Source organism: Podarcis muralis, chromosome 17 (assembly GCF_964188315.1).
Source record: "Podarcis muralis chromosome 17, rPodMur119.hap1.1, whole genome shotgun sequence".
In the NCBI taxonomy this organism is placed as follows: domain Eukaryota; kingdom Metazoa; phylum Chordata; class Lepidosauria; order Squamata; family Lacertidae; genus Podarcis; species Podarcis muralis.
Genome location: NC_135671.1, coordinates 33015328 through 33034801, shown reverse-complemented (window position 1 = coordinate 33034801; position 19474 = coordinate 33015328). Strand labels below are relative to the sequence as shown.

General features: G+C 48.6%; 1 protein-coding gene across 7 annotated transcripts in view; it reads left to right on the top strand.

The window, feature by feature from the left end:
• NFIX (nuclear factor I X) overlaps positions 1 to 19474 on the top strand; it is a 254720-nt gene that overhangs the window by 43475 nt on the left and 191771 nt on the right. For 2 of the 7 annotated variants that reach the window (XM_077921269.1, XM_028711582.2), the window contains exon 2: positions 12008 to 12226. In XM_077921269.1, coding sequence (XP_077777395.1) covers positions 12200 to 12226 — 27 coding nt within the window. In that variant the 5' untranslated portion in view covers positions 12008 to 12199. Of the gene's footprint in view, positions 1 to 11933; positions 12227 to 19474 lie in introns of those variants that run through there. The other 5 variants (XM_077921268.1, XM_077921272.1, XM_077921273.1 and 2 more) reach the window with 5 other exon arrangements.

Here is a 19474-nt window from a genome sequence, read left to right as displayed (position 1 = left end):
GAGGGATCTACTCTATCCTCTCTAGGAAGGAAGTTCCAAACTTGACTGCTATACAGTGGTGCCCCGCAAGACGAATGCCTCGCAAGACGAAAAACTCGCTAGACGAAAGGGTTTTCCATTTTTTGAGTCGTTCCGCAAGACGAATTTCCCTATGGGCTTGCTTTGCAAGACAAAACGTCTTGCGAGTTCTTGCGAGTTTGTTTCCTTTTTCTTAAAGCCGCTAATAGCCGTGCTTTGCAAGACGAAAAAACCGCAAGACGAAGAGACTCGCGGAATGGATTAATTTCGTCTTGCGAGGCACCACTGTACTTTACAAGTGTGCAAAGTGTGGTACCATCTTTCCCTGTTTAGGGAAGTTTTTAATGTTTGATATTTTACTGTGTTTTTAATATCCTGTTGGAAGCTGCCCAGAGTGGCTAAGGGCGGGGGCAGCCAGATGGGCAGGGTATAAGTAATAAATTATTATTATTATTATTTCTCGCTTTTGCTCTTCCTGGGAATTAGGTTACCATTAGGATGGCAGGAAGGGCAAGCAGAGTATGAGAGAGATTAGCTTTTGCCCAAAGCCAGAGAGCAAATTCATGACAATAAAGGGATTCAGACCCAGGTCTCCCTATCTACTCACACAGTTAACAAAGCGTATCACTAAATGCTCTGACGCTTGCCACAAATTGCCACTCACACGTGAGACACTGGAAGTCCAGAGCAAAAGCAAATTGCTGGGTGGCTGATAAGGCCCCCGAGTGGTGGTGGGGGGGAGGACTGGCCCTCATTGTGGCAGTCTATAGCCCAGAGAGGCAGAATTGGCCCGCCTGCCCTCTTTCTGGCAGCAGGTCCTTGAGTAGTTATTATTCACTGGATCATCTCATTGTGAGGTGAGGGAGGGAAGGATTGTTCGCAGCCCATTCTTTGGTGAGTGGGGAAGAGATATCAGTGGTGCCTTGAATAGGAAGCTGTGCATTTCATAGACCAGCTTGGAGCTGAGCCCTGGCGTGGGTCTGCTACATCCCATTTGGTGGTGATTGATGGCTCCCGGTAATGGAGTGGTTGATGCTTAGAGGTTGTGTGGGGCTGGAGCTAAGGCTGCCATCCACCTGGCAAGAGGAGAATTCAGAGCACTAGAAAGACCTAGGGTCTTTGGAAGTTACTGAGAATGCATAGTGGTGCGAATGAGATCTCCCAGCCCTTGCCTGCTTTACGGCTTTTTGAGAGACTGGACGGTCCAACATTTTGCTGCCTGAAGCTTTATTCTCCAAGCTTGGATCTTAAGGCTTTCAAGGATAATTGAGGAGGGTGGAGAGGGGCAGAGGGCATGTCTCTCCCTGTGATATCCATCATTGCGCACTACAGCCAATACAAATTTTTAAGGGAAGGTGCAAGACACATTGGATTTGCCTTACTGATCACAGTGGATGCTCATAGCTGACCTTTCTGCACCATTGGGGTGTGGAGAGACCCATGGATTATTGCCTTGTGAATTATTTAATTCATCTGCAAATCTTAGGCTGACACAAGTTCATTTAATTAAAAAAAAGAGGAAGCTCTGCCCACTTACCCATTATTTCATTTATTTATTAATTACTTTTATACCCCTCCCTTTCCCATAAAATATGCCCAAGGCAGCTAAAAACTATCCAATGGACAAAATAACATAATTAATGCACGTACCAAATAAGCATTATCACAATAAAACAATGTAAGAATCAGACCAGAGCAGATAAATGGCTAAAAAGGCATCCGTGTCAAGCCATTCACAAGATAATCAGCACCTGTTAGTTCTACACTATGAGATGGCTGCAGAAAAGCATTTTGTGCAGGTGGAGCTGGCCCCACTATTCCGCCCTGAAGGTTTACCTGAGCCACTCAGTGCTGCTGATTCATTGCTGTTGAAGAATGAGAGACCAACTAATTCATCCCTTGCTGGCATGTAGCCTTGCCAACCCACTTCTAGTCACGTGGGGCCACTTCTCTTTCGGTCTGCAGGTGGAGTATCACATAATTGATTCCCCCCCACACCCAAAAATTATTCTGCATATAGTTGAGAAACCCTTCCTTCCCTATGAGATGCATTGGCTGCCAGTTTTTGACCAAAAAGCAGGCTAAAAATTTCACAAACGAGCATCCCATCATGTGATTTCCCACCTGCGGTTTGAAGTGGTACAGCCCAGACATAGATTTGCCACTTCAGTAAGAGCTGGCTTATTGCTTCTTGAGTATGTTTTGTTTTGTTTTGTTTTCTGTTATTATCTGAAGTGTGAGTGTGACAAACATGTGTTTGCTTGCATGTGTTTCATACAGGTGCTCTAATCAGAACACCAGGGTTGGGCTACAGCTCCCTGTGGACTCTGCATTCTGTAGCAAATCTGGGTTTGCAGCTGCCAGGTCTGTGAAGTGACCACGAGTGGAAATTTGTCGAGGGATCCTGTTGTTCTCCTTTGATCTGGATTCCTCACATTGACCGGCATGGCCTCCAACGCGTGATTCTGTGGTGCTCTGATGTGGGCTTCTCCTGGAAAGCTGAGCCATGAAATTGATGTATAGCTTCAGTTTCTGTAAAGTTGAAAAGTTATGTATCTCTGTGAGAGAACCAACTGTATTTAACAGGGTGTTTACTATGACTTCCATAACCAGCTGTTTCAAGCCACATATATCTATGGTACTTTGAGCACTGCAGGGTTCAGATTCCAGATCCCAATCTTGTTTTGGCTTTCACTTCCACCCTTCTATTTCCTCCTTTAATGGGCAGCATTCCCCATCCTGGATATTAATGAAGTACGCTAGAAGTGCCATGCGATCCAATCAATTGCCTGTATGGGAAATTAGAGCATGAAGCTGTGTGCACTGGGATGAGAACCCAGCCAGTCCAGTCTTCACCCTCAGCCCTAGGAGAAGCTGCTTCGAAAGCAGAGGTGGCAGTCATAGCCCTTCTGGGCAGGACTGGGATCAGGGCTTGGTTGGACACCCTGTGAGTGATACTTGTTTATTACCTGTTTCTCCCATCCTCTTCTGCTGGTATGGCTTTGTTGAATCCAGAGAAGAGAGTAGTTTGCCCACTCTTCCATGGCAAAGTCTAGATAAGTAACTGGGAGCATGAGGGCCAAATCCAGCCCCTAGCCTAGCCTCTGATCCTGTGGATTCAGTCCTAGAATCCTAGAAGAGAATAACAGAAATGTCGAGTTGGAAGGGACCCCAAGGTCTGTTCATCTAGTCCAACCCCCTGCAATGCAGAAATCACAACTAAAACACCCATGACAGATGGCCATCTAACCTCTGCTTAATAACCTCCAAGGAAGGAGAGTCCACAACCTCCCAGGGGAGACCGCTCCACTGTCAAACAGCTTTTACTGTCAGAAAGTTCTTCCTGATGTTTAGTTGGAATCTCCTTTCTTGTAACTGGAAGCCGTTGGTTCGAGGCCTACCCTCCAGAGCAGGAGAAAACAAGCTTCTTCCCTCTTCCATGTGACAGCAGTAGAGATATTTGAAGATGGCTATCATATCTCCTCTCAGTCTCCTCTTTTCCAGGCTAAACATACCCGGCTCCTTAAATCAGTCCTCAAAGGCTTGGTTTCCAGACCCCTTGATCATCTTGGTTGCCCTCTTCTGCACACATTCCAGCTTGTCAACACTCTACTTAAATTGTGGTGCCCAGAATTGGACACAGTATTCTGAGTGTGGTCTAAGGCAGAATAGTGGTACTATTACTTCCCTTGATCTGGACACTATACTTCTGTTGATGCAGCCCAGAATACCATTAGATTTTTCGGCTGCTGCATCACACTGTTGACTCATGTTAAGCTTGTGGTCCACCAAGACCCCTAGATCCTTTTCACATGTACTGCTAGTAAACCAGGTGTCCCCATCTTATATTTGTGCATCTGATTCTTCCTGCCTAAGTGCAGAACCTTACATTTGTCCCCATTGGAATTCATTTTGTTAGCTTGGGCCCAGTTCTCCAATCTGTTGAGGTCATTTTGAATTCTGATTCTGTCTTCTGCGGCATTAGCGACACATCCCAATTTGATGCCATCTGCAAATTTGATCCTGTTCCCACTGTTACTGCTCTTCAGTCACTTTCACCCAAGACATGGTCAAAAGGGTTTCTTAAGCCTATTTCCTAAAGAGCAAAGGAGGCTCTGGCAAAGCCCCCGCCCCCCACCTTTAATGCACCTAATACCTCAGTCCCATGCACAAGCTAAGACACATGGAGATGGTGGTGATCAGCTGAAGTGACCAAAGGAAAGGTTCCTGCTCACACAGGGGGAGAAGCGGTAAAAGAGCAGGCTGCCCCGTCCTCTTGGCTTGTATAGAAGTGGGTGGGGCTTATGCTGCTCTCCCCCAAGGAAGTTTCTTCATGGGAAGCAAAGTTACCCATCTCCTGCTCCACAATATTTGTAGATCTCCTTGTTAAGCTACTGGAGCAAAACTGGTTAATAAATAGCAAGGGGGGGACCACTCCAGAGAAATAACCACCCATGTTAAGCCTGAGGAGAGAGCCAGTGTGGTGTAGTGGTTAAGAGTGGTGGACTCGTAATCTGGTGAACCGGGTTCGCGTCTCTGCTCCTCCACATGCAGCTGCTTGGTGACCATGGGCCAGTCACACTTCTCTGAAGTCTCTCAGCCTCACTCACCTCACAGAGTGTTTGTTGTGGGAGAAGAAGGGAAAAGGAGATTGTTAGCCGCTTTGAGACTCCTTAGGGTAGTGATAAAGCGGGATATAAAATCCAAACTACTCCTACTCCTACTCCTCCTACTACTCCTCCTCCTACTCCTCTTCTTCTTCTTCTTCCTCTTCTTCTTCCTCTTCTTCTTCCTCTTCTTCTTCCTCTTCTTCTGAAGAAACATCTATATCAGAAGGATGAGGAATAGCCAAAGGAAAGGCTATTTTTGTTAGTAAGGTGGGTGACACTGAACAGACCATGCAAAGGGTGGGGGGCAGGTAGAGATAGGCTAGAAGAGGGGAAATGAATGCTAGTGCATGATATAAAGGTAAAGGGACCCCTGACCATTAGGTCCAGTCGTGACCAACTCTGGGGTTGCACGCTCATCTCGCTCTATAGGCCGAGGGAGCTGGCGTTTGTCCGCAGACAGCTTCCAGGTCATTTGGCCAGCATGACTAAGCCGCTTCTGGCAAACCAGAGCAGCACGTGGAAACACCGTTTACCTTCCCGCTGGAGCGGTACCTATTTATCTACTTGCACTTTGACGTGCTTTTGAACTGCTAGGTTGGCAGGAGCTGGGACCGAGCAACAGGAGCTCACCCCATCATGGGGATTCGAACCGCCGGCCTTCCGATTGGCAAGTCCTAGGCTCTGTGGTTTAACCCACAGCGCCACCCGCGTCCTAGCGCATGATATAGTTTATGACAAATGAAAGGTTTTTAATGTGCTGAAATTAAGGGGACAGAGCTGATCATCTCAGTTTTAGAGGTGGTTCATAAAATAGCAAAAGCAACTAACAGACTTATGGCATCTTAAAGGCGAACTGCTTTATTGTGGCACAAGCTAGTCCACAAAATCTGATGCCATAATAAAGCAGTTTGCCTTTAAAGTGCCAGCGGGCTGCTTTTTTTGCGGCATAAAAGACAAATGTAATGGTTACTCTCTGCAAAGGTTTATTCTCATAGGCAACCCCCTAATACATATCTGTGGCTAGCTCACTTTGCCCCACCCTGCCTCTCATTGTAAGGTAATTGGACCCAGCTTCTATAAAGAGTGTGTGGCAGCCTCCCAAGGGTATTTAGTCAGGCCAGATGACTCACACAGCCACTGGCATTCACACTTCATGAGTGTCTAAAGGTCACTTGGGCAACTTAGGTAAGAGGTAGATCAGAAGTCTGACCTACTTCAAACTCAGTTTGTTCTGCAATGTATGCTCAAACTATATGAGATATGCAACTGTATGCACACCCCCCCCCAAAAAAACCCCACACACATTTAAAATGAAAAGTGATTTGGGGAGGTTGAGTGGAAGATCAGCCAGTGGGAAGGAGGTGCTTAACCCTTTTCTCATGGGATTTTGTTGTTGTTCCTATTTTATTATAGTGGTTATATAATACTGTCTTTGGGGGTGTATGCCCCCCCCCCCAAAGTGGGTTACAACAAATCAAGAAAAGGCAACATTCAGGTAGTTAACAGTAAAACAATTATTTTAAAAAACACAATTGTAAAACAACTGGAATACAGCTTGGAATATAAAAATCTATAGGGTTTTCATAGAGTACAACCCAGAGAGAGACATATGAAGGCACTCTAGAAGTATGGGGCCACCGCAGGGAAGGCCCTGTCCCTGGTACTACCCAGCCTGGTACTCGAGCCAGAGAGCAGAACCTTGGCTGCTGGTCTTCAAGCTTGGGAGATACATAAGGATGGAGGGTGTCCTTCAAAAGCACCTTGCTACTTTTCTCTCTATGAGGGAAAGTTTTAGGGACTGAGGGAGAAAAGGGTTAAGCACCTCCTTCCCATTGGCAAATCTTTTATTCAAGACTGCAGTCTCCTGCTGTGGTTTTCATTAAAACAAATATCAGTGAAAAGTTCAAAAAACACAACAAAACAAAAACCCTTGCACGTCATGTATGGTTTGTCCTTGTCCTAGAAATTGACTTAGCTTTTCACCATCCTTGGGGCTCCTTGATATGTGACCTCTGGCATACAGCAGCAGAGTATTGTTTAGTATGGGGGCCTCATGTGACTGGTGCCTTCCTCAGAGTGTAGATCTCCACACTGGATTCTGAGGTGGCGCATGTGACTTTGGGGGGGCGGGGGAACCTGGCCATTGCTGACTCAAGTGGAATGCCGAGTTCCTGATTCTTGGATACAAAGCTTCTGTTCCAGCATCCAATATTTTACTTGCCTTTTTGGTTTATTTCACTTTATTTTATTGTGGAAGAGCATCAGACTGCTGGCTCATATTTAGCTTTATGGTGGATTTTTTTCCACTCTCGGATCCTTCTAATAGTGAGATCACTTAACCGCCTTTTACTCACTGCTTTCTATTTCTACCGTGTTCCGGCCAAGTTCCCCGTGTTTACCACGGCCACTTTGAATTCTAATCTCTTCCTCAAAAGAGCATGCAATTCTTCTCAATTTTGTTTCTTATCTACACTGCCTGTGTATCATGATGGAATGGTAATAAGCATTTCCACAGGTAAGTCGTCTATATTGGAGTGGGGAATCTGGGGCCTTCCAGACGTCGCTGCACTACCATCATAGGCTATGATAGCTGGGACTGTTGGAAGTTTGAATCCAACAAAATCTGAAGGGCTACTGCCTCCCCATCCCCAATCAATGAATGCATCACTGGTCGAGATGCTTATTAGCATGAATATTAGAATAGTGAGAGCCCTTACCTGTTACTTCTTCCCACTCTAACATCAAACCATAACAGATGTTATCTGAATATCTGTCAAACTGTGTACCCATCAACTGGTCGTTTACTCTGCCATTTTAAGGTTTAGAGAAGTGACGCTTTTGCTGTGGTTAATATTTCGGCTTTACGATAACCAGAAATAGAGGTGATCTGGAGACAGAATAGCAAGGAGTCCTTAAAGGGCACCCCTTCCCTGTTGGAAATGTCAATTATCTTTCTAGTTGCGGTTTTTAGTGAATCCTGAATAGAAGTGGATTGGAAACAGTGCCCCCTAGAGGTAGATGGGAAACCGTGTATCACATTCCCTTGTCCACATCACCAGCAGCTCCTAGGGATGCTTTGGAACTGGCACTATTTAGCAGAGGCCCTGGTCACTTCCACATGACCTGTTGATTGAGCGTTCATCTAGATTTGTTTGCACAAAGTTTGCAGGGAGGTGATACAATGCTCATTATTTACTGAGCAATCCCTCCAATTTGTTGGTGGGGAGGTAATAGGATGTTGTGCCAAGCAATTGCCATCCCATTCTCTTTGCACTGTCTTTACTGCAAAAAGTCCTCTAGACTTTTTTGTGTGTGGGAAGCCCATTTATTGTGTGAGAAGCGCAGATCCACTTTGTGCAACCCGAATTTGCTGGTGTGTGGTTAATCCCACCTGCAAAGACAGCAATGGCCCAGAAGGGCCCTGTCTCTTCACCCTCCTACTCAGAGGTGTCCCAAGACATTTTGCTGTGTCAGTTGTCAGCCTTATGGTAGAGGATGCCGAGGTTCAACTTGCTCACACAACAAACCTCATAAACCTCACACATGGTATTTGGAAGTAACTTCTTGTCCCCTGTTAACTGCACAGTCGGAATCTGCTAGTATATGACTGGATCTATCCCACTTGCAAATTATAAGTTATCTGGAATTACCCTCTTGACCGTCTATAGTCCAAAGGCTAGTTCACAAGCCAAGTCAGCCAGGGATCTAGAGTACACATAGCCAATGGTCTGGACACATTATAACCTTAGCTGCTCTCCAGCTGCCTTAAAGGTAAAGGTAAAGGGACCCCTGGCCATTAGGTCCAGTCGTGGCCGACTCTGGGGCTGCGGCGCTCATCTCACTTTATTGGTCGAGGGAGCCGGCGTACAGCTTCCGGGTCATGTGGCCAGCATGACTAAGCCGCTTCTGGCGAACCAGAGCAGCGCACGGAAACGCCGTTTGCCTTCCCGCTGGAGCGGTACCTATTTATCTACTTGCACTTTGATGTGCTTTCAAACTGCTAGGTTGGCAGGAGCAGGGACCGAGCAATGGGAGCTCACCCCATCACAGAGATTCGAACCGCCGACCTTCTGATCGGCAAGTCCTAGGCTCTGTGGTTTAGGCAGAAATGGTGGAAGAGGCACAATAATGCCAGACAAGGCTGAGCATTTCGCTGTTGCTGTTGCTGCAGCACCATCAAGAATAGGAACTACATTGAAGGTGGCAATTGAATGCAATGTGCGTATGTGTGTGTGAGAGAGAGGCTGAGGGGGGGGGGGAGGAATGACAGGAGGGATTTTATAATTTGCCCCTCCCTTACACTGTGGGATTTTTCTGTTTTGTTTTTTATTATTTACCGTACTTGTTTTTATCCTGTCTTTTATTCTGTGAACTGCCCTGAGATCTCATGATGAAGGGTGGTATAATTATTATTATTATTATTATTATTATTATTATTATTATTATTATTCCTGCACTGTCCATAACTCCCATCCAGAAGAGAGACTGGGGGAGAATACCCATTAAGATTCTGATAAAGTGGACTGTAGGCCATGAAACTTTATGCTATAATGAATTCATCAGTTTTTAAGGGTTTTGTTGAAATAAGAGGGTTAATTCCTCCCCATCTCCACCACTGCAGGAAACTCGATCATCCGCGCAAAGCAGCCAGTTGCTAATGCCTTTTGGACTGCCGCATGCTCTTGCGACAGCCTCAGTTTAGGAGCTCACGTTTGTTATTTAGGGCCCTGGGCCCTTCCGTTTGCATGCCAAGTTGAGCTGCAAGCTGGGCAGACCTGGATTCGGTTCACATCATGCCTCTGCCGTGGATACAGGGGCACATCTACACTGCAGACCCACACGGGATTAGGCGTCATACCTCCTTTCCCCATGAAAGCATAGGCTGTGTGTGTTGTTGGGGAGGGGGTAGGTGAGTTAGGCAACTCTGAAAAAATTTTCAGCCTTTCTGGAAAACACAATTCCCAGTTATTACTTGGGGGAAGTCGTGGCCCTGACAGTGCAGTCCTCAGAAACCAGTCGCATTGACTTCAGTGGGGTTTACTTCCAGGTAATGGGGTCCAGAATGGCAGCCGGCACTGGGGATAAAAGGCAGGGTTTCCCTGTCCCTCAGACCTGCCATGTGTACAGTGGTACCTCGGGTTACAGACGCTTCAGGTTACAGACTCCGCTAACCCAGAAATAGTACCTTGGGTTAAGAACTTTGCTTCAGGATGAGAACAGAAATCGTGCTCCCGTGGTGCGGCGGCAGCGGGAGGCCCCATTAGCTAAAGTGGTACCTCAGGTTAAGAACAGTTTCAGGTTAAGAACGGACCTCCGGAACGAATTAAGGGTTAATCCGAAGTACCACTGTATATGCATTCCTGGGGCGAGCCCTTGCGTCTCAGTTTCCAAAAGTGAAACGCTGAATGTGGGAATATGCAAAATTACGCGTGTGTGTAACTTTTTTTTTTTTTACTTTCCTTTTTTTCTGGAGAAAACTCTTGGTTGTTTTCCTCTTGTGCGTCCCTTCGGAGGCCGAATAGCTCCTGTAAAAGCAGGTCGGTTTGCTCCTGGCAGTCCGAAAGACCAAAGGGAAGGCATTCTCTGCCTGGCCTGGGACTGCCCGAGGCGCCTGGTCATCACCCCCTTCCGAAAGCAGCAGCAGACTCGGGCGGGAAAGGATGCGCGAGAAGCGGGGAAGGGCGCGGGGCTTGAGGATGGCACCGAAAACCACCGACGGCATCGGGACGGGGATGTTGCTCTCCTGGAGCGCTTTCGCCAGCGGAGCGTCGCCGCCGTCATCTTCTTCCTTACGCATAGAAAGAGGGGAACCCCCACCCAGAACACCCCCCCCACACACACCGCTCCAGGTCTTGGCCTTTTGAACCTGGATCGGCGGCGCACGCCCCTGGCCCGCACCCGGCCTTGGCAGCCTGGCCGGCGGACAAAGGAGGTCTTTCACGGCGGCTTTGCTCAGGTGAAACTTCCCTCCGTCTTCGCAGGGACTTGAACCGCCCTCCTTCCCTCGGCCGCCCGCGGCCTGCGCCTGCAACTGGAGCAGCGGGGCTCGGGGTCCCGCCGGCCGGAGAAGGCGGCCTTGCTAGACGGGAGCTCGACGGTCGCAGCAGGCCAAATCAGGCCTGCTCGGCTTCCTTCCTGCCGCACCCAGAAAGTATTCTGCGGCCCCCTCCTCTTTCCACAAGCCGGGCGCACATCTTTTTTTGGTGGGGGGGGGGGGGTTAGTGGCGGAAGATCCCCATTAACCAAACGGCTCCCCGTCGGGGCCACACTTCAGTTTGAGGCGCAATTCCTCCCGCCCTGGGATCTGGGGTCCCGCCGTGGCCTCCCGCCTTCTTTTCTCTCAGGAGGCCACATGTGCCCCCCACCCCTCCAGCCCCACGGGCACACACCCCACACACACACCCCGAGCCCCTGTTCAATCCCTCGCGGGGCCGTGTGCTTGTGCGTGTGCGCGCGCGACGGTTCAGCCGTCGGAAGAGCAGATCTCTCTCTCTCTCTGCTCGGGGTCTCCCTGCGACTCTCGGCTCCGCTTCTGCCCCAAGTGGGTCTCTGGCAGCGCTAGCAGCTTGTGGTTCCCAACTAGCAAGGATGAGGCCAACTGGAGGGCACCCCACGCCGAAGCCGAAACCTCGCAGGCCTCCCTGAAACTGCAGAAAACCGATTTCCCTCAGCCAGGCTGCGGGGTGGGCTGAGGGGGTTCACTCTCCGACTGCCCGTCCCTTCGGATGTCGCCGAGGGGAGAGGGAGACCCAGACCCCGACAACGGGCATCACCCACCCGCCTCGCCCCACTTTAATTTCTTGCTTGGTAACAACGGGAGACCAGCACCTTAGACAAGGTCTCTCTCTTCCTCCCTTTTTTAATCTTGTGCCCACGATATTCCTCCTGCCTTCTTCATCTTCTTTTTAAAAAGCCTCTCTTTCTCCGTCCGTTAGCCATTCCCGCTCCCCCGCACACCTCTGTAGCAAAAGCAAAAAAATCTCCCCAAACGGACGAGGGGGGGGGGGGGTTAGGGAGAGACGAGACGAGAGAGACCCTGACTAAGATGGCATTCATCTTTCTGTGGTTTGGAGATTACCATTAATATCTGCTCTTCAAAGGAATCCGAAACTTCCTAACGAGCCAGGGAGTGTTTCTGAGTGCAAAGTGTGCGTGTGGTTCCCCCCCCCCCCGCGCGCGCGCGCCTCCGGTGTGCGGTGTGTGTGTGTGTGTTGTGTATGGGCGGGTGGGGGGGGCGGCGAGTGGGAGGGAGGGAGCTCTCAAAGGCTGGACTCGTTTTTTTTTTCTTCCTCCCTCCTCGCTCTCTCGCTCTCTCTCTCTCTCTCTCCCAAGGCAAAAGTGTTCTCCGTTCCAAACTTTGTCTAAACTTTCACTTTCAGAGCTCCGAGGCGGGGTTACAGACCAGCATGGAGTAGAGCGAGAGGCAGCGCCAGAAGGAGCCGCCGCCGCCGCCGCCGCCACAGCTACAGAGAGCGAGAGAGACGCGAGAGCACCCAGCGCCGCCGCCCGAGCTATGCCGCTGCTCGCCTTGTGAACACCCAGTCCCGCAAAAGCAGAGCCCCCAAGTAACCATGTACTCCCCATACTGCCTGACCCAGGTAACCAGACAGCCCAGCTCGCGGTGGAGGGAGGGGGAGAGAGAGGGTGGCGGGTGGGGGGGTGTAAGTAGCGCCCCTTTCTCGCTCCCTTGCTGGGACAGGCGAGCCAGAGGAGCCGGGGCTTGCTTCTGTCCGCGGTTTGCGCCTTGTGTTGTTGTTGTTGTCTGCCCTCCTCCCCTCCCCCCTTTCCTCCCCCTTTCTCCTCCCCCCCCCCTCTCGCAGCCTCGGCTTCCCGGCTGCCTCGCTCGCTCGCTCTGCCGCGGCGTTTGTTGTCGCTGGCGCCGCCGGTGCGAGGCTTGATTTCTGCCTCCTTTTGCGCGCTTTCGCTGCGGAAGAAAGGGACCCTCGCGCCTTCCCTCCCTCCCCTCCCTCTCCCCCTCCCTCCCTCTCTAAGTCCTCCTTGCAAAGGAGAAGGGGGGGGGGAGAGGGGGTTGGAGAGAGCCGAGAGGGGAGCGATGGCATCTTTCCAAGCTCTTTGTTATATTCGCTGCACATGGAGTTTAGGAGTTCAGAAAATGGCGCTTCTCCCAAATTTATTTCAAGAAATGTAAAGAGAGAGAGTGGGGGGGGGGGAGAGCATGGGGTGCGGGTGGGGGGGGGCAGGGAGGAGGAGACCTGGAAACCGGGCTGGGTGGCCAAGTGGCGGGTTGAGACCCTGGTTGCATTAGGGGTGGGGGCGTCGGAAAAAGAATGTGCGGGAGAAATGCGAGGTTGTCGCTCGAAATGGGGGGGGGGGTGCAGGAGAAAAAGAAGTTTCTAAAGTTGAGGAGCGATTTTCAAGATATGCCTGTGCTCTCCGCCCGCGGAGAAGTGCCGTCGCACGTCGGAGGTTGCCCTGGGTGGGCAACGGAGGAGTTGCTGGGGAGAGGGAGGGGGAGAGGGGGGGGCGCTGGGAGGGGATTCCAGGCAAAGGCGGCGCGCGCGCGGGAGGGGGGGGGAGAGAATCTTTATTATTTCGGCGGCGGCTGCGTTTAGTCCCAACCTTGACTTGGGTCTCTCCTTCCTCCCGCCCCCCCCCCCGCCTCCCTCTCTCTCCCGCCGCTTGGAGAAAAGGAGCTTAGGCGAAAATCAGAAACTCCTTACTTTATAGCGGGGTGGGGGGGTACTTTTAATATTTTATTTCACAAGCTACGCTTGCCTCCCGCTCCCTTCTTGAACGGGGACAGGTAGATGACCCTGTTGCCCCAACCCCCGTCCATTTCGGCCCCCTCCGTCGGTTTCCTTAAATAAATAAGCAAACGCTCCAACGGCCCTTCCAGGAATGCAGGTCGGGCGCGCTGGGGCTGCGGGAGAGAGAAGAGGACTTTTGCGCTCTTATTTTTCCGCGAGCGAGAAAATTGGCGCCATTGGGGGAAAAATGCGGTTCCGTAGCGGGAGCGGCCAAACACCCGAGGAAGCGCTCTTGGCACATTTCTGCTTTGCTCCGTCTTATGGGGGGGGGAGAAGAGAAGGGAAGAGAAATGTCCCACCCCCACTTTTTTAATAGAGCGCAAAGCAAAGCGCCCAACCAACCCGACCCCGCTTGACTTGCTTGGCTCGCCCGCGTAAGTTCTCTCCCCTCGGCGCGGCGCGTCCCGGGGGAAGGAAGGAGAGGCGCGCAGAGAGGAGCCCAGGCGCGGAGACTGGCGCGTGCGCGCGCGCGCAGGGGCAGAGGGAGAAATTGCTTCGGAAATATATGTAACGAGGAGCCGAGAAGAGCCGGAGACTTACCCAAACCCCCAACCCCACCCCGTTTAGGCCGAATCAGGCATCTGGGGGCAGAGAGAGTTTTGTCTCTTGCCATCGCGTGATAAGTGGCGTGTGGACGCCAAGAAGCGCCATAAGTGGACGGGGAGGGCAAAGCGCAGCCTGGAGAGAAAGGGGTGGGGTGGGGGGCAGAGAGGATAGTCCAGCAGAATAGGAGGGATGAATAATAATAATAATAATAATAATAATAATAATAATTACGACGAAGGGCTGAAGGAGCAGTCTGGACGTGGCCGCCTTTCGCCTGCCAGACCCGGGTACCAGCCTGTTGAGTCTCGCTCTGCGCCCCCCCCCTTTTTCCAATCACTGGCCCGCCTGAGTTGCGACGGGTCCGATTGCACAGGCTGCTGGCGAAGCAGCAGCTCGTTCTGCCCGCGCAGCCCGCAGCGCCTTCTTCCCCGGCCGGCGGGACAATCCTTCTCCCCGTCGGCCGCCCAAGCTGCTTTTGGCCGTCGGGCAAGGGCAAGAATATTGTGCGCGGGGTGGGGAAGGGGGGGGAGCCGAGGATCGGGGGGTGGAGAGCAAGGGCTCCCGGGTCTCTTTCCGCGCGATTCCTCGGGCTCGAAGCGGGAAAAGGCGATCCGAGCCGGAGCGAGCGCGGCCTCACTTCGCTTCCAGAGCCGGAGGGAAGTCGAAAGTTGAGAGAAGCCAGTTGCAGCTCATCGCACTTACACAAACGCGCGCGCACCCCCCGAATTCCCTCCGCTGCCCCTCTTAACGCGGGAATCCAAAGTAAAAAAGAAAAAAGCCCTGCCACTTACTTTTGCGGCTCCCAAAATTATATTTATTTGGAAACCTAGTTGAAAGGTGGCCTCGGGTAGACACACAGACGCACGTATTTAGGGGAAGGGCAGAACTGCCTTGCGCCCCTTCCACGCGCTGGGCTTGTTTTGAGCGAAGGCAACCCGAGGTGCGTGAAACTTGGAAGCCCCGTCCGGATTTTCCTGACCGTCGGGCGTCCGGATGCCCCCGAAGCGGCTCGTCCGGCCTCCCGAGGTCGCGTCCCGCGCGGAGATCCGTGGCAAACTTTCTGCCGCCTCCTCGGGGGTCCAAGTGGGAGACGCCGTCGCGGCGAAGCCCATCTTCCTACACTATTCTCAGAAATATTGGTGGCTAGGAGATAGTTTTCACGGTTGGATTTGGGGCGCAGAGTAGGGAAAGGAAAGCTATATTCGCGTGCGAGGAGAAGTGTTATTTTTTAACTCTTACAGGCGAGTGGCAAGCAGAGTATCCATTCTGGAATACATTTTTTCTTACCCCAACCAAGTTACAATTTTAGCAGCGCGTTGCTTCTCGCTGTTCTGAAAAGATCTCTTCCATGTGTAGCAAATATATATATTATCTATGATGATGAATATAGTTTGAGGGATTGAGCTAGGCGCTGGAAGCGCGTTCCTATGCTTATATGCTTGTCAGAATTGGTGGCTCTAAAACGTTTTGCACAGAATATGTTTACAATTAAATATATTTATATATTACCTCTCTTTTTTTAGCTTAGTGCACGCACGGTGCACATATGCATATGTTGTTGTATGAAATGCAGAACAGCTCAGGCATATTCCATTTTATAAATGTTTACACTTTCTGCAATATATTCCATATTATAAACAATTCCTCCTTTATTTTGCTTTACCGAAACATTCTTCCAGTGGTACCTCTAAGGGTGTCATGCCCATTCCCAGTCGCAAACTCCTCCAAAAGTAGTTCATGAAAAATCCAAATAGAAATATCAATATAACAAAGCAATAATCACATGTGAAACATACACAAAAGCAAAGTTGATTCCTAAAAATCTTACCAGCAGAGAATTCAATTTAAAATGCCTTTATTGGCATATAATTATTTCTCTGCCTTTTGGAGGCTAAAAATAAATATTTCTTGAGGTAACTAAGAGAACAATGCTAAACATATGATTTGAGGTTTATGGACTACATCCTAAGGCTGATTCCTCAACAACTACCTGCTTTTTATCTCAGTTTGTAAAAACAACCCAGGGCCATATTTATTTGTTCAGTTAGTTAATCTAAATTTCCCCCCTTGGCCCATCTAATTATAAAGACAGATTACAAAACATTGAAACTTATAAAACAGCCCCAAACCTATAAAATAGCTGGGGGGGGGGGGAGAGAACCTGAAGATCAATCAAAAGAGAGAAGTCCATTAATTGTTAGTATAAGGAGATGTACACATATTTCTGTAGCATATGCGTCATTCAAGCTGTGCTATCATAGTAATGCAATATAAGGCCCCTTTTTCGTATTTTGTTTGCTATCTGTTTTAGTGTAGACGAGTATCTAACTTGCAAGGCCTATGGGCAAAGCGAATTTAAGGTGGCGGTTTTGAAAAGAGGAATCCTTGTGTTCAGTTCTTTGCTTTTTGTCTTCCCCTGGGTCAATGCCAAGGCAGAGAGTCCAGTTTCGTTTCTGCCTCTGGGAAGGAAAACCTTGTGCTCCTTTAAAGAGTTGCCCTTTATTTGTGCCCGATGAATTAAACAAACCTGGCTTGATCCATGGCAAATGCCCTCAGTAGATAAGAGAGGCTCTCTCCACCCCACCCCCCACCCCCCGCCACCCCTTTGAACTGGATTTCTTTTGTTACGATTTTGTAGGCCTGGTATTTTGTTTCCCTTGTGGATATTCATGCTGCTAGTGACTACCCTCCAAATCACCCACCCCATTCTGAACCCTGTAGGGCTCCCACTTTTCCCAGGTGACATTCCATTCGCTCAACTGATGCATCTCATACTATAAAGAGGCTATCTTGGAGCCCAATCCTGTCCAGCTTGGATTGACCCCAGCTGCCTCTTGTACTATAACCGGGCTCGATCCATTTAGTTAGCTTGGAGTTTTGCTTGCACAGCTTTTGACTTGCGTTAGTGTTTTCGGCAGCCGATATTTGCCCAAGTTCCCGGGGTATTGTACACAGACCTGAAATTATCGTCATGCCCTCGCAGTCACATTTTTCCTGAAGTGGCCACCACCACAGAAGTGTTTCATTTATTATGTGGTGGAATGTTGGACTCTTTCACACTTGCATTGTGGTTCCCATGTTAGATCTGTTCTCCTTTCTAGAAGTTTGTTATCTGAGACTTTAGTTTTGCAGGCAGCTCAAAAGCATATGCAATGTAAAATCAGGCTGCTAGCGTTGAATCGACACACAGCATGTAGAATGCCATTTTATTTGAAGGGTGTCTCTGATGCAGCGCACGATGTGTATGTGTAGGGGCGAGGGTTACAAATTTTGTATAATTTTGTATAACTTCCTAACATTATTTGCAATTCAGAATAACTGAGCAGGTTTTCACAAAGGGCCTAATAATAATAATAATAATAATAATAATAATAATAATAATAATAATTTATATCCTGCCCTCCCCAGCCAAAGCTGGGCTCAGAGCGGCTAACAACAGATTTTCCTTTTGCAAATCAGAATCAGGAGTAGTTGCAGAGTTGGTTTGGATCATGGTTATAATCTATATTGCGGTATTGTGTTGCCATTATATTTTTTATGTACAGGTAAGCCTCTGTATAGTACAGGTAGCCTCTAGGGGTAGGGCCATATATAGCATTAGTATATAACATGGAATACCCTAATGTGTAATAGGTGGTGAGTATCATAATGGCAGAGTATGTGTAGCTCAAAAGAACATTTCTTGTCTGCCCTCAAACATTTTGCCGATCTAGATGACTGCAGAAGCCGATCTGAGAGATGCAGCCTATAACCTCGTGCAACATTCTCCAGAGTGCAGGTGTGAATCTGTCCGAGTGTGCACAGATGCCCCGATATGCTCTGCAAAATTACAAGGGATTTGGGGACACCCTCTTTGGGTGTGACTGGCGCCAATGTTCTGCTTTAGTGCTTAAATGTAGAAACTCCTCTCATTCAGATGTACACGTTAGCAGCACTTTCAAGCTATCTATCCTCACATTTAGAATGGCTCAGAAACTACATTAAGAAACTGGCGGTTAATAGGCAAATGTAGGCCTCTGCATGCAAATATTGAAGAAATTGGGACTATAATATATTTATTATGTAGTCTTAAGACAATATCTTAATGAGAGCAGTTGTTTATGTGCAGATACCAAGACATTAAGAACAAGATGTGTGTGATATCAGTTGTGTACAGTCAGAGCAATAATTGGCTGCAGGGATGATTGAGGCCCTTCTATGGAATTGGTTTGAAATATGGAATAGAGCTGCTGAACTGTATATGTAAGTCGCTATTACATTCCTATATTTGGTGGATTTTTAAAGTTAGGGTGAGTAGCTTATTTTCTTTTATTTGTTTAGGCTGCATTCGTATATCTGCAGTTGGGAGCAAGTCATGTTGAACTCAGTGGGAGTTACTTCTGAGTAGACTTTAGGACTGCACATTTCTAACCTGCCTCGTCCCAAAGATTAGGGCTGTATAGATGTACAATTAAACATACATATAATTACATAGAAAATTGATGCAAACCAAACAGTTAATGACAGTATTTGCTAGAGTTTCACTACCCCTGTCCCTGACACTCGGACACTAAAAGTTGGCTGGAATACGATGAAGTATTAGCATTTCTTTCTCTTTCTTTCTTTCTTTCTTTCTTTCTTTCTGTCTGTCTGTCTGTCTGTCTGTCTGTCTGTCTGTCTGTCTGTCTTTTCTGTCTTTCTGCCTGCCTTAAAACTAAGAGAAAAATATTTGGAAAATGACATTGTGTGCCAAGAGGGGACTTGAACGGTGAAAACAAATGAACTAATGCTGTCCAGCCTATCACTTCCCCTGGCTGTGTTTCAAGAGATTGTTTGTAATACAAAAATATAAGATTGTCTGGCAGTGCAGAAGACTATTCTTTCTATCTGTTTATCAGTGTGATACTGGAGTGCCTTGCACCCGAGTCCTGTAGCAAATTTGGATGTGTTCTCATGATGTCTATAGCTTGTTGCTTTTCCACTGTAGCTTCAGGACTGATTCTGCGGGTGCTTTTATTCGCTTTGCATTGCATTCTTCTGTGAACCTCGCCGGAAGAATCTCCACATGTGGAAGCAACATGTGATCAAAAGTGCTTTATAAAGCTTTGCCTCTGTGTAACGTCCTGGAGCGCCCTGATCAAATCGATCAGATGTTCCACAAAGCCTGGGAGATGTGACTGCTCTCTTCTATTCAGCTCTTTCAGTTTTAAGGAAAATATTTATCGGCTGAATTTGACATGTCCCTTCACCTTTCAAAGGGAATTCGGCCATAGATTCTTTTCTGGGGTGGGTGGGAATGTGGCTGGAATATTTCCATTAAAATGTGAAATATCAATAACAGATTTCATGTGTTTGTGTTGTGGGCTGGGAGGCCTGGATGGAGAATTCTTTATGGCGAGTTATGGTGAGGAAAATGGAAAGTATCAAGATATATGCAAACACAAAGCAAAACTGAACAATGCACCAGGCAATAAAGGAGTCTGGAATTAGTGAGGCTATAAATAAACATTTATGCAGTGTTGAAACGAGCATTCAGGTGAGTTTACAAACAAT